At 36.5% G+C, this 15,032-nt stretch overlaps 1 protein-coding gene across 5 annotated transcripts in view; it reads left to right on the top strand.

Annotated features, from left to right (window-relative positions):
* The window catches only part of PCDH10 (protocadherin 10), a 36,416-nt gene extending 21,918 nt beyond the window's left edge, over positions 1-14,498 (top strand). The window contains exons 5-7 of one of the 5 annotated variants that reach the window (XM_076337223.1): positions 5,187-5,276; positions 7,244-7,318; positions 9,565-14,498. In XM_076337223.1, the coding sequence (XP_076193338.1) occupies positions 5,187-5,276; positions 7,244-7,278 (125 nt within the window). In that variant the 3' untranslated portion in view covers positions 7,279-7,318; positions 9,565-14,498. Of the gene's footprint in view, positions 1-1,206; positions 3,837-5,186; positions 5,277-7,243; positions 7,319-9,564 lie in introns of those variants that run through there. The other 4 variants (XM_076337225.1, XM_076337224.1, XM_076337226.1 and 1 more) reach the window with 4 other exon arrangements.
* The last annotated feature ends 534 nt before the right edge of the window (positions 14,499-15,032 follow it).

The following is a 15,032-nucleotide window of genomic DNA, read 5'->3' as shown; positions in this document are numbered from 1 at the left end:
GTGGGGATTTTTTTTAAAGTAATGAAATACCATTTTCTGGATTCCTACCAGCGGAATATGAAAAAAAACCAGCAGAAAGATTGCTTGAAACTTTAGGAGTAATTTTTGCGATTACTGTGTTATGCTGGTTTAAAATTCCGAAATGCCTCTTGTCCTATAAATTCAAATCCTATGACAAAAGTAATTTAGCCACTTACGCACACGAGTCTCTTTGGAAAGCAATGAGATGTTTGCAGTTAAAACTTTCAGGGGCACTACAGTTATTTATTTTTGATAGGCAAATTCTATTCATTATGAATAAATGCTATTCTTAAATGTACAAACCTCCTTATTGTGACAGTCAGGAGCTGGAGAACTGAACGTGTGCCTAATCTTGGGTCTACGCGCAGCAAAGTCTTTTCCTCTCTGCTTGCCTCTATGTGAGGAACTCCTTGGCCTGCACAGCAGAGGAAATTATTCTTTTTTCTGGCTCTTTTGCCACACACAATAACTCTGATTTTCCACTGTCATTTCCACTGCTTTCATTTTTGAGGGCTTCCCTTCCTTTTTTTTTTTTTTTCCTTCACCAAAGGAGGAAAAATAGGGAAAGCCATTTAAGGAATGCAACAAATAGCCAGTAAGAGAAGGAACTGCACCTATTTACCGTGTTTGGACAAGCACACTATAGGGATCGGTGTTGCTATTTATCTGGCAAGCCTGTAAACAGCTCTATTTGTACACTAGCCACCGAGAATCCACAGTTTCATGCTAGCAGTAGGATGACTGCTGCTGGGAAGTAGCTGTCAATGTATTTGATTTGTTTTAGAAACATAGTGTGGTGAAGTCAGAAGAGTGAAAAATGATGTATTTGGTACCTTCTTGTAAGGCAGGAAGTTGGAGATACAGACAATTAGAATATAATTTTTAACTTCAATACCTAATAAATTGTTGGACGAACTGAATACGACGATAGTAATCAATGTGGATTCACTGAACATCCAAACTCTCCTAAGGTAATTTAATTTCTTTCTTTGATAGGGTAATGGTCTTTATTGGTTGAAGAAAATATTGTGGACATGGGGAAGCAAATCTTCAGAACTTGCTTCCTAAATTCTGCCTGAAAATTACGTGCATGTATGAGTTGCAAGAGTAAATCTGCATTTCTTGCATACACATGAATCTATTTCATATGTGTAAATGATGTTGTTTTACATGACATTTTCACAGGTTATCAGGAGTAATGTGGATTAGAAAGGAAAAAAAATGGATGCAGAGTAGATTCACCAAAGAAGTTACGGGGATGACAGACTCCTGTTTTAGCAAGTGACCCGAGTCCTCTGACTTGATCTTTTCACCTCCAGCATCATGGCTGCATTCAGCACTGGAAAAGGATTCATTATGAAACTGCTTGAATGCAACCTTTCTTTATTCATAAGGAATTTTATAGATGCTGATATTGTGGATTCATCTGACGTCAGAGTAAAATTCTGTCACTTTGTGACTTTTTTAGTCGCCTATTTGTGCTTTAATTTGACATCCATCTATTCTCAATTGGAATTAGAAGACAATTGAATGTAGCTGCACACAGCTGTGGGTATCGATAGGAATTGAGATCTAAAAAAGTTCTTGCTTACGAATGAGATGCAGTAATAACTTTTTCCCTGCTCTACTTGAGATAAAGTGCTGTGTGCTTTGTACTTGCAATATTGTTTATGTCCAACATGGCTACGCTACTTCCAATTAATTAAACAGGATCCTTCCCAGCACTGGAATGTTATGGTCCGTACTCTTACACTCTCTGGCATGCCTTTAGCCTGTGTCAACTAGCTTTCTTCCCTAACAAGTCCTGGGCATGGTGCAGGGGTGTCAGAACATGGGCCGGGGACCATTCCTCAGAGCAGATTGAATGTGATCACACTATATGGCCGCCATATATTGCTCGATATGGCTGAGAAATTTTAATAATGTAGATATAAATCATTCCATTCTGATAGTCTTAAGTGACAAAGAATGGTCATGGGCAAATTTCATTAATGGACAGAAACGGAGCCACGATGTCTTCTTGAATAAGAGAAGTTTTGAAAGTATTGTGAGAAGTTTTTATGATACACTTAAGTATGTTATCTTGGTAAACTGGGAAGGACTCTCTGAAATCTGAGTGTATGCTGCTCATGAAAAACAATGTTAAGTACTGTGCTTTAGAAATGGAATATAAAACGTTCACAAAAAGAGAGGGGACATACCTGCCAGATCCTAATGCCACCTAATCCCTGCTAGGAGAGAGGGGTGGTGGAAAAAACATCATGGCAAAGATAAATTGGATAGGAATACACAGTCTGATGCTGATGTAATACTGTAATGCATGTTACCTCGTGTAAGAACAAGTAAATTTAATTATTTCAGGCCAAATCCAGCACGATTAATTTAGGCACCTCTGAAGGCCACCAAACGGTGACTTGTAGATGTCTGCTTCTCCCTGGAATCTATAGGAAACTTAGGCACTTAAGAGCAATTTAGGAGGAATGGTTCATATCCCTCCTCCCCAGGGCACTGACAATTTTAAGTCACACTGTAGCCAGCCTTTAGTGTATTCTGCATTGGTTAACTCTCAGACTGACATGTTCATTTTCAGGCTTGTCAGCTTAAGGAGATGTATATTGTAGATTTCAGAAGAGTGCAATAAGCTGGTGAATTTTGAATAAAAAACCCCAAAACCGCATGGAGGAAGAAGAAAAGAAGGCTGAGGAGAAGAAATGATTGTTGCATACAAATACATAAGCATTTTCTATAAGAAGAGAAGGGAATCAAATACTGGTATTACTAAGGATAGTACCAAAATCATTAGCTTACAGTGAATCGGGGAGAATGTGAATTTGCTACTAGAACATTTATGCAATTAGAATAAGTTGTTGATGGAGAATTTGGAAATATTCTTAGGGAATATGGTCTGTGCTAAGTTTGACATACATCAGGAATAATTTAGGAGTTATTTAATTGGTCTTAATACAGTACATAATTATAAGAACTCTTGCAAAATTAACTATTCCATGATTCTCTGAATAGAATGGTGATGTCATGTATTATCTTTAGTGTTTTCAGTTAGATAATATGGTTATAATGGTACAGAAAGATGAAAATGCTTTCTTCTGCTCACTGTATCTTGTGGGAAAACTGTCTTTGGTATTTTTATGGTACATTACAGAATATAGCTTAGCACTTTGTGTGCTGAATTGTAGTAACTAAAAAGCATTGCTTCTGTAGTAAATAATGGCAACCAGAGATAAATCAAATCTGACATGTACTATGCCACTGGGCTGTTGCTGGCAGTGAAAAAAAAAATTGTCAGCATTTAGAACAGAAAATCAAATGCACATAAAAGTATCTTATGTGCCACAGAGCATTGATGACAAAATCCAGGACTTGATTCAAAAGGAAGTCCTTCTTAATCGTACGTTTAATGTAAAGCACGTGTTGATTGAGGTCAGTGCTTAAACTTAAGCCTATGCTTGAGGATAGTCCTAAACAGAGAGAAATTTTATCTGGTGCTTACATGAACTGGGACTTGGATACTTATTCTTAAGAACTGAAATGCTTTTTTCTTTTTTCAGAGGATCAGCTAAGTCCAGGTAGAATATAAATCTCAGAGCACTCAATAGCACCAGAGAAACATTATTTCAGTGACTGTTATAATGTGTCAACATTTGTATCAGGTATCCCACTTGCCATATGAAAATATTTACCAAGACATGTTCCAAACATCAAAAATATCTTTTAAGTATGTATTTTCCTATCTTGAAATGAAGCTAATAGAAGTGGCAATATGTGTCAGTCAGAATTTGGTCAATAAACTTTTTTCAAAAAAGAGTGATAATCTGTTTAAGTGATTGATACAGAATTCAACACTATGTTCAAATTTGAAAAGTGGCACTTTTGTCCTTAAGTGCAAAGGACAAACCTCTTTCCCCCTTTTCATGGAGTAGGTAACACTATTTGTCATGCTCACTAGATTACGGCCAGTGCAGTGTCCACCACTGGCAAATTTTGGCTTGGCTGGGAATCACTGTTTCTTGAACTGATTTAAATGAATATAGACATGGAAATGTATGCCCTTAATGCGAGACAAAAGGAAAGGACAATATATGTGGTTACATTGTTTACTTTATGCAAAAGATAGCTTTTTGGCATAATCATCTTTGCTCCAGAAGTAAAGATGTATTCTCAAAGGAAGGAAAGATTTTAATGGTCTGGGGGGTTTATTTATTTAGCTAAAAGCAAGTCTGTTTCCAGAAAAGATTCAGTGCAACAATTACAAACTTCTGCATTTTGGCCTACTTTATTTATTCACAGCCTGAAGACCTAATGCTCACAGATTTTTTTTTTGTTTCACATGAAATCTGGGTAATCGTACCCATCAGTCCAAATGCTGTTTGTTTATTTTAGAAACAATATTTATATTTTGGGTTTCGCAGATGCCAGAAAGAACATTTCAGTCATGCTGAATTCCATGTCTTTACTAGGGACAAATTCTCCCTTGGTGCAACTTACGTGTTCACATGCAGGAGCTTCTCCTGCCTTCCCTATCTTGTCAGATGCCAGAAATGGCCGGAGAGAATGCGGTCTCATTCGTACCTAACTCCCTTGGTGGCCTTCAGGAGTCTTCAGACGTATACATAAGCACATAAGCAGTGGCCACCAGAGCCAGCTGACTCACTGACATTAGGGGGGAGTTGGCTTTTTTTATTTTTTAAAGTACAAAAGTAAGTATGTTCCATCTTCCTTTTTTCAACTATTTGATATAATACAGAGTCAACAAAACCGCATTAACTGTGTAAAATGTAACAGGGGCATCTGGAACGCAAACTGTGTTGTCCAAGTGTGCTCTGCAGAGTACATAGATTTGAAGCACAAAGACTCTTAACTAAAGCCTTGAAAGAAAAGGAAAAAAAAAGCTCCCCTTAAACTAATTCATGAGGAAAAGATATATGAGAAAAATAATATTATTCTCATATTTGTGTACCAAAGTTTATCGGACTGGATAAGACAATCTCTTTTTATAATGCCATTAGTGGAGTTTTCATAAAATATTATTAGCAATGCTTTAAAAAACTTCTTTAAGTAATAGCTCATTTGAAAAAAAAAAGACTTTGTGGATTGCAAAAGATACTGAATTGACACCTGCAATGACTGGAATACTTTTTTATCCACAGAACATGGGTGGCAGCAGAGTAATCCCCATCCTACATCCCCCAGCCCCAGCCGCGTGTCTCACCCTTTACCTGGATACACCACTACAAAGGGTGAGGGAGCTATGGTAGTTTACTCTGCATTCCCATTCACTTGTTGACCTCTTTCCAAAAATATAGTTGCTGGTAACTGAACTAGAGCTCCAGGTTAACTGAAACGGCCAGGTGGTTTCACGTAGAATACCTTCTACCACTACTTAAATCCTGGTCTCTCTTCAATTGGGCTGAGTTAAAACAAGAATGCCGAATTTACGGTCTGTTGGTTGTCACTAGAATTATCCATTCCTGGCTCTGTCAAAGCTAATGGGACTTGAAGGGCAATATTTCATCTGCTACAGTTAATGTATAGACTGTAAAGCAAACCATAAAAATAGAAAAAGAGTTAAAATTAATAATGCAAATTTAAAACCAACATTGCCATAACATATATGAGGTAATTAACTCCTTTTTAAATTATTGTTCACTGCAAGTGAAAGGCATTCACTGTAAAGCCTGAATAGCTGGGCTATTTCTGAGTGGAACGCAGGAGATTACAGCCTCCCGTAATCTCTGCATCAGTTGCAGTGTTGCGTGGGGACCACCTGATCTGCATGAATGTGGCATGGTGAGGCACGCTTTTTTTTACAGGGGACCCACAAGAAAAAACGTAATGCATTGAGTGCTTGCATAGAAGCCCGTATCTGAAAGCCCATATGAAGACAAATATTACTTGGATATTGTGCTAACTTACAGAATTTGGATCTGAAATAGCAAGATGACAGTTTACGTACTGGCTTTTCCCCCTGCTCTCCTGTTGCATAGCTTGCTTTGATTTAAAAGAGATTTGTTTAGGTTCAAGTGTCTTCTTTCTCCTAAGTGAAGGGGGATCAGCAATATTTCTGTAACAGCAGCAGCATGCCTGGCATTTGATGTTTTTTGGAGATTTTATTATCCAGGGGTTCATTTGGATCTTTAGACTGTTGGCACTTGGGGGAACTCAGCAGTCATTCCGTTACAGCAGATATAATGCTGCGGGAGTTTCCAGAGCTCTCAAATATAGCATAGAGTGAAAGAGACAATAGTTATAAAAGGTATAGGATGCGTCTTCTTTTGCTGCTTTGGTTGCCAGCTGTGGAGGGACGCAGTGGGCCTTCTCTTCGTCCTAGTTAGATTAGCTAGCAATACTAAGCAGGGGAAAATTTTTATTCACGGGGTTTGAAGGTCTTCCAAGTACAGGCAATCCCTTCTAGGGTTTGCCAAAAGAGGAAATGTATATGACTGTATTCATGGCTGTAAAGCAGTAGTCTGATATCAAGTTTGGATGCAATAGGATGATTCACAACAGGGTGAAAGGAAGATTTATTAGAGACTAGGGCTTTAGAGTATTTTCTGTTCCTTTCTGATTCAAAAGCTAGGAATAATCATTGCATACTTAATTTTCTTTTTTCTGTTTCTTATGTTAGTGTTTTTAATTTCTTTTTCTGTTCATCTACTGCTGATGTCTTTACATGTCTTCCCTTGTCAGTCTACACAGAACTAGCTCTCTGTGAATGGGAGGCTTACTAATGTGTACTGAGGAACAAATGAATCTTAATATATTTTTGCTGGGGTTTATTTCCAGTTTTTATTGCAATTTTATGCTTTAAGCGCTCTTACTGTAACACTCAAAATCTTTGTTAAGGTCTTTGAGGAAGGATCAATAGTCAGTACAGCACAAATCTTGTACCCTAAGAATTTTAATTGGAATACTTGTGATTATTTAATCATCTTGTTTGCCTCAAACACTATTAGAATATATGTACAAATAGTAGAATTACATTAACAGAATTCTGAAACTGCTTATTATTAAAACCCTCTTTCTAACTAATACCCGTACTCACACAGACTTGAAGCTTCCCTATGCACTAGTTTGAGAGTTCGGAACAGGAGATAAAATAGGGATGAAAGAGAGAGCTGTGATCTCAGAGGAGATATTAGGCACCAGAAATTATGGTGTTCTTGTTCCAGCTCTTACACTGACTCTGATACTTCCATTTCTATAGCACTTGCCATCTCTGGATCTCAAAGTGGATTATAAAGAATAGTGCTTTAAACCTTCCTGCACCTCTAGGAGATAGGTAAGCAATATTATTCCCATTTTACAGATGGAGAAGTTGTGATACAGAGAGGCTCAGTGTTTCTTATTAAAGTTTATTTATGAACACACATGCATGCACATACACAGAGCCAGAAACGGATGTCAGAACTTTCATTGCCCCCTGTTTTAAGCTAAGTCCATCCTCCTTTCCATTTAACCTCTCTGATTTATATTCCCCATCTGTAAAAAGACGGAAAGTTGTACAGACATGGAGAGATTTGCTTGCACATAAATTTCTGTGCAAAAACAGAAAAAAAAACCCCATGGAGGACGAAAGTTGCCTTTGAAATCCAATGCATTTTATGTGTTGGCAGAGGATATTTGGGGATTCGGGACAAGGATTTTTGTAGGTGGGGAGAGTTGCAGGTGTTCTGCACCCTGATGTGTAATATTTAGTTATTGCTATAAAATGGCCCAATTGTTTTGTAATATAAGCATATTAACGGAAGTTTAAAAATTAAAAAATGCACTAATTTACATGGCAAAAGACGAGACACAGCCAGTAACTCTCTCTCTGTATTATCTGAAAGAATATCGTAAACAGATTTTGCTGTGCACCCCAAGTGCCACATCAACACCACCAATGCACTGGCTCAGACAGGATTAGAAGGACAGCAGTGCTGCATGAAAGCAGCAGTTGCCCCGGCTGCGTATCTGTATAGTTTTCTCCCATGTAAGTCCTACTGTGTCTGTGCTGCAGCGTGAGCTCCTCAATGGCAGGCAGCACTCTAGAGTACTGCACTTACAAAAAAGTTTTGAAGATCAAATATAAGTCTTGTTATTACTATTATTGGAACGATTGCTTCTTGTAATATTTAAAAAGATATTTTAAACGATGTCTAGAAACTTGATTGGTCTGATCATATACTGCATCAAAACATCATGAAGATTCCTATCTCATTAATCTTAACTACAATGTTAAAAAAATATCTTGCAGAAGCTTTTAAAAATCCTTTCTAATTCTGCTACTAATTTGCTACAGAATTGAAACATCCAAAACATAATATATTAGATGTTTTAATTTTAATGTTAATAACACATCTGGCAATTGTCCGTATGTTGAACAGATAGCTTATATATAAATGTTTTTCACATTTTTCTGCGTGCATCCTATGGCATAGGCAGGCTAGATTAGACGAACATACAACACCCATGTTAACATTTTCCTGTAAGTAATCTAACTTCCCTGTGATACAGTAGATACATTTCGTATGTTTACTAGTGAATATATATAGTGAATAAGTATGGCTAATGTATATGTTAAATGGAACGGAGACTGGATGTGTTTGTGTGTCAGCATGCAAGCATCAACATGTATACATGGATGGCTTGATTCAAAGATTCATTCTAAAGTTAAGATTCCTTTTTGTTTTAGTTGTAACACTTCATGCACAGAAATATACTGAATTTCAGGTGGGGATTTAGTTGATTTACTAAACAATAATGATGATGATGATGATGATGATAATAATACTTCAGCAAGCGAGTTAGTTCCTTGCCTCGACTTCATGTGTGACTGAGATCAGAATTTAACCCAGGGTCTTCCTGAATGCTAGTACAAATCATTTGTTACCTTTGCTCCCAGTCGCAGTTAAAATAGCCAGTGTCTTGAGGTAACATAGCTACCACAGCTGGTGGATTGGGATATGGGTTTGCTAATGCATTGACCTTCTTCATCTGTGTAACGCAAGTTAATTTCCAGCCTGACAGTAAATGCTGAAATTTGAATTGTAGCACTAATGCACCATTTTTTCATCTCTGTCAAACCAGACTAAAGGGTCGTTTGGTGATGAGGATAATGGTTCACTTTGAAAGAGAAGGAAAACCGGCTTCTGAATCTTTGGGGGATTCTAGATCTTGCTTCAAATAACAAGATGAACTAGGAAAAAATAGGCTTGGAAATTCCAGTAATATTGAACCTGCAAGTCTGACTATTTGCCTTGTTCTTACACTGATTCGGTATAGGCACATCATTGGAATACTTGCCATGACATGTTAGACAGAATAATGAAACAGCATGTGAAGTTTGGTTTTCAGGCTATCAAGCCTCAAAAAGACTTTTCTCTGAAAATTAAACTGTTTGCCTCAATGGGAATTCTAAGCGACAGTTTGTGACAAGGTTTGATTGTTTCTCTACACTCTTAAGAAATACTAAACCTAAGAACTGTTGGAGACTGATTTTTTTTTTTTTCTTCTCTCAGAAGTGTCTTTCTTTCTTTCCTGCAGCACGGAAAAGGATATGCTAGTCACTTCTACAGGACTTACCTGAAGCAGCATGATTTGCACAAAAGTCGACCAACAAAAAGCATCAACTTTCAACTTCATTATCTTGGCCATCCAGTTCTGTGTAACTGAAGGATTTGTGTGCTGTTGGAGACATCATGGCCGACAATAGGACCTAATTGCTCTCAGCAGGCCTGAGAAATGAGTTGAAATGTGTAGAACTGTAGAAACTTCAGAGGCAACTGCCTCTCTGATCAGTGTGTGCCTGTTTACAGCACTATATATCTTTCTCTCTCCAAAATGTCACTGAGCCCTTTAGATGTTTATATTCACCACAAGAAGCCAATCGTACAGATAAAAGAAATGTGCATTATAAATGCAATATCACTGTTTTAAACTTGACTGTTTTATATTATTTTTGTGTGATCGAGTGTTCCCCAAACTATTCCAACTTTACAAGAGAGATTGTGATCATGTTCTTTTCACCTGTGGGTCATAAAAATGTTGTTAATCTGAAGACCCACAAAATTATCAAAGACATTCTGTAGTTTATACACCGTGTTGCAAAGTGTTTACTGTACTATTTCAAAGCTTCTAAATAAATATAAAATATATATATATTATATTATATATAATTTTCCGAAAAATGTGGTACAACTTAGTTGATTTTTAAATGGATTCATACAGTCTACACCATACACTAAAGTGAGAAGGTAATTCAGGGTTCCTAAGCTATCCTTGCTAAAAACAAAAATAAAATAAACCTTTAATAGTACTTCCCCAATATTCGTATTTTGGTCAATCCTGTTTTTCTTGTTTAAAAAAAAAAAAAGCTGTAAGCAACAACATTTTGTCTAAAAGTTGTAATGAATTTTCAATGCCAAAGATGCAGCTGTCAATATTACAAGAATGAGCGCTATGTACTATCAGCGGTATAAATCACTCTCCATTATTTTGATTATATTTCTATGGTTTTTAATTTGGAATCACAAAATCTTTTATAAGGCTCTATAAACTCACCTGTATATGTTGTTAAAAAGAACACTGGGTGTCTGTACATTTTGCAATGTAAGATATAATGTAAGTGAAGTTAAGTATTTTAAGAAAATCATCCCAAACTCATAAGTATGCATACATACATACGTACATATACACATACAAACACCCACACATCTCTCTCTGACATAGTTTTGTGAAACTATACAAATATATTGCCTAAAAATATTTCTCTTGTGGCTAGGAATAGTTGTTGATAGAATTCAAATTACAAAGGCAAAGTATATGCCAAACTATTGACTCTTTTATCACAAAGGAGATTTGAAATTAGGAACATGGCACATTCTCAGCTGACCCCTCTCCCACTGGAGTTAAAATGGGGTTGGCTACCATCTTTGTTGGGACAAGGATTAAGCCCTTGCATATAATCTTTATGTTCTGTAATAATTCTGTGGTCTGAAACAGTATCTTAGAGCGTTTCTTTTCTATGAAATATTGAAAAAAGTAAAATTTCAAAGGTAAAGTTTAAAATTACTTTCATGTCCATGGAGTTTAAGTACCATCTACTAAATGTAAAAATCTAGTAAAATGTTTTTTTCTTTTTTTTTCTTTTTGTATTGTGTTTTTTTCCCCACTGTATCTTAATATGTCAAATACTGAAAACAGATGAGAGAACACTGTGTTATCAACCAATGTCTGGCCAAATTTGAACGACTTCCTAGCGATGATTCAATATTAAGTAGGACAAGAGAAAACCTCTCACTGATTGCAGTGGAATTTGGATCATGCCGTTATCTAGAAATTCTGATAGCCCCACCAATGCTGCCGCAGGGTGAATGTGTGAGAAGCTGAATTTAGCCACTGCTATGTCATAATAGAGTTTGGGTTTCTTCCTTTGGTGGTTTTTTTTTTTTTATATAATGACAGTTTCTATTAGATAGAAGTATATAAATGATCTGTATGGAAACCATCCTGCTATGGATCCAAACAAGACTCCTGATCAATTTGCGAGAGCTCTTTGTACAAACAGCTACTGGACCGAGCCCTGAAGTTGTTAATTTAATACTCTGAACAAAAAAATATGCTTATGAAACTCTTTTAATGTGTACATCTAACACATTTGTATAACTACAATGTATATCTTATACAAAACACAATCCAAAAAAAGCACCACCAATAGCTATTGATTTGAGCAAATACAACGGTAAAATGTTTCTCCAGCTGTAGGTAGCGGGACTTTTAGTCACCTACAGGCTTTGTTAATTTTACGAAGAAAGGCAATGAAATTTGTGACAAACATTTCATTTAAAGGAGTTTGTTAAATTCTTGTTTCTGCTTTTAAAGCAAGAAAGTCCTTGCCCTTCTTAGAACCGGTTTTTCTTTATTTCCGAGCATCTCTTTAATACTAGGCATGTACTGTAAATTAAGGTTGGTTTCAGTCTTTGGGAGGAAAAGGAAATGTTTTTCCTTTCTATTTCATGGACAGTTGACGTGTTTGTATTTAATGAAACTGCCTTCACATTTTGCATGCCATTTTTTCTGAAAAACTTCACCGTATCATACCCTGTCATTCGTTTCCATAACTGAACTCTTTCCATGAACAGTGTATGTGAGATACATACCCATTTATTTTCTTTTTTTTTTTTAATGTTAAATAATGTAGACATTGGTCCACGTATGCACAGAAATCCTTCTGAGTTCATTGGGAGAGTCCCAGAGGGAATCACGATAGGGTGCAGAACTGTTGAGGAAAAGGAAGTTTTTAAGTACTACAGCCTGGACTCGCAAGATATTTAAAGACGTAGCTTTTGCTGATTTCCCCAGCTCACTGTGAATTTCAGTATGATAACATTTGACCGCGCAAGCTTTAGGACACATTAAAAACCAGTACATAGCTGCTGTGTCCCAAGAGAAGTGCTGAAAAGCACATTGGGCAGTACAGAGGCTCAATTTCTCCCGTTTCTTTGTTTTAGTGGGGAAGATACCTGTCGCATCCAGCCAGCTCCCATTGAAATTGACTTGTTCAGCATCTCCCATATATTTCATCATGCTACTAGGTGCCTATCTGCAGTGATAGGTATGTAAATGCCTTTAAACATTAGCTTTTGTATTTGCCTCTTCCTTTAAGCGTATGTGATGCAAATGTCTAAGGACTCTGATTTGCATATTGGACACAAAAGTAAACTGAAGTAGTCAGAAAATGTTTAGATTGGCTCTTAAGGGGAAATATCTATGCCCATAAGCTGGGGTAAGGAAGGTTCTGAAATCTCCTTCATTAAAGGTTTTAAAAAATAGTTCAAAAAATACCTGTCAGGGATGATATAAGTGTACTTAAACTTGCCTCAGAGAAAAAGCATGGACTAGCCTCTCAGTCCTGTAGTTCTATAATGTTCCTAGCAGGGCATGCTGAGCTTTGGAGGATGTGACCTGTACGCAGCTGTGGGGATGAGAATGTTCTATCCTTCAACTAGGTATCAGAAGCAATATTTAATGTTTAAATTTACAATTTATGAGCGTAATAAAACAAGCTGTCTGTGTGAAGAACTGTCTTTGGAGTAAATTAGAGTTCCAGCACAGAAGACAGGATCTTATAAAGGATAACAAAATGGAATCAGATCTGTAAATTTTATTTTTTTTTTTTAATTCCTGATTTAGATATGTGGCAATGAATTTCTAAGCAGCTTGCCTATTCAATTTCTTCAAAACCAGACTTTAGTTTCTTCCAGATGGATTCTTCCAAAACTTAGAAATACTAAAATATTTCACTACTTGAAATAAAATTCCAATTATTTAATGCAAGTTTTTGCTAAGCTGCCTATTGAGACAAAGAAAAAAAGAAAAGAAGTATTTCCATTAATATATTCTCAGCTGATTTGAACAAGGTGTAGTAATTTTTCATCAGTATTGTTGCAAAATTAAGTGGAACGACAATGCACAGATAAATACAATTTGTAAAGATTATGCTTCCTGCATTATAGTCACTATATATATGTGGGGGGGGAGGTATGTGTGTGTATATAATTATAGTTCAAAATCTGGTAAGCTGCCAATGGATTTTTTCTTACAGGAGTACGCTCCTATCTGTAAATGCAAACAGGAGCGTAGAAACACATTTATGATACTACAAAGTTAGAGTTGTTCCTTAGTGTAGAATGGAGTTTTGCATTCAAGATTTGAATTCAGCCCCTTCTTCATGCATTACACCCACAACCAAGCACACATTTCAGTATCTGGCTTGCCAAATTTTACCTGCTCATAGTAGGCTTTTTTTTTCTTTTTTTTTAAGCACTATCATTCCTCAGGGTAAAGGGTGGATAAATAGATAGTCTTCCTAGGCTGGTAAATTGTCATTGCAATTTTGCAAGGCTGTCAAATATTTGTATGTCTTATATGGAGAAAGCTGATCATATCCTGCCATTGTTCCATGTTCAAGTCTCGAGTTTTATGGCACTGGGACTTCTGAATTAAAATCCATACAAAGGCGTGGGGGCCAAAATAAGCATCTTTGATGTACATTTAGTTACTGCAATTTGATTGCAAGGCATTGGCATCAGATGTCTATAAAGAATAGAAAGTTGTTTATTCTATTTGAAGTAATGTAAAAGACAGCCAGTAAGACTTTATTATAATACTATGCTATGAGAAATTCTGAAACTGTGAGTTAAATCCGTTGCACTGATCCCTACAATCAGAGCTCAAATTCTTCTTAAAGAGCTCCTTTGTTTTATTTTGTCTCTAATCCGCTAATCTGTCTTGGTATGAAATGGATACATATATATAAACAAATACACACATCCATTAAAATCCATTGTTGAGCATCCGTGTTTTTGTAGATATCCTCATATGTAAGAAATGAGCAAGAACTAACTTGGACAGCTTTCTTGAATTGAAATTGTTTTTGAATTTGAATTTGTTAATAAAGTTCATGATATTGACAGACATCAGGAAAAATGAAATCTATGTGGGTGTAGTTCTCCAGAAGGCAAATGCTTCAATTAGGAAGCATCCTGTCAAAAATGTGTAACTGCGAGTGCTGGAAATCTTGCTGAGTCAAGATGAAACACGCTGTGCTAAAGCTTTCTTGTTCGCTGTGTCAGCACTGACTAAAGTGTCCTCTGGACGTTAACCACTTTGGCCAATCAGAAGAGATCAAAAATGGCAAACAGGGTTCAGATAACATTTACCATTCTTACTGAAGAGAGCCGAAGGCAAATAGGTGAATATATACTAAAATATTTATGTATATTATACAACGTGGAAAATTCAGTTAAGCCAAACAATTAATGAAACTATGCTTCCCAATACATGCCCTTCAAAGACTGAAGTTCACCTGATGCTCAACTTCAAAGCGTATTTTGGATAACTCATCTCTGAGTTGCGTTAACAGCGAAGAGTAATGTATTCTATAACAAAGCCTTACGACAACATGATAAAGGGAATGTAACCAAACCAAGCTTAAGTTTTAGAAGTCTTGG

Source organism: Aptenodytes patagonicus, chromosome 4, assembly GCF_965638725.1.
Source record: "Aptenodytes patagonicus chromosome 4, bAptPat1.pri.cur, whole genome shotgun sequence".
Lineage (NCBI taxonomy): Eukaryota > Metazoa > Chordata > Aves > Sphenisciformes > Spheniscidae > Aptenodytes > Aptenodytes patagonicus.
This window is presented reverse-complemented; position numbering and strand designations above follow the sequence as displayed.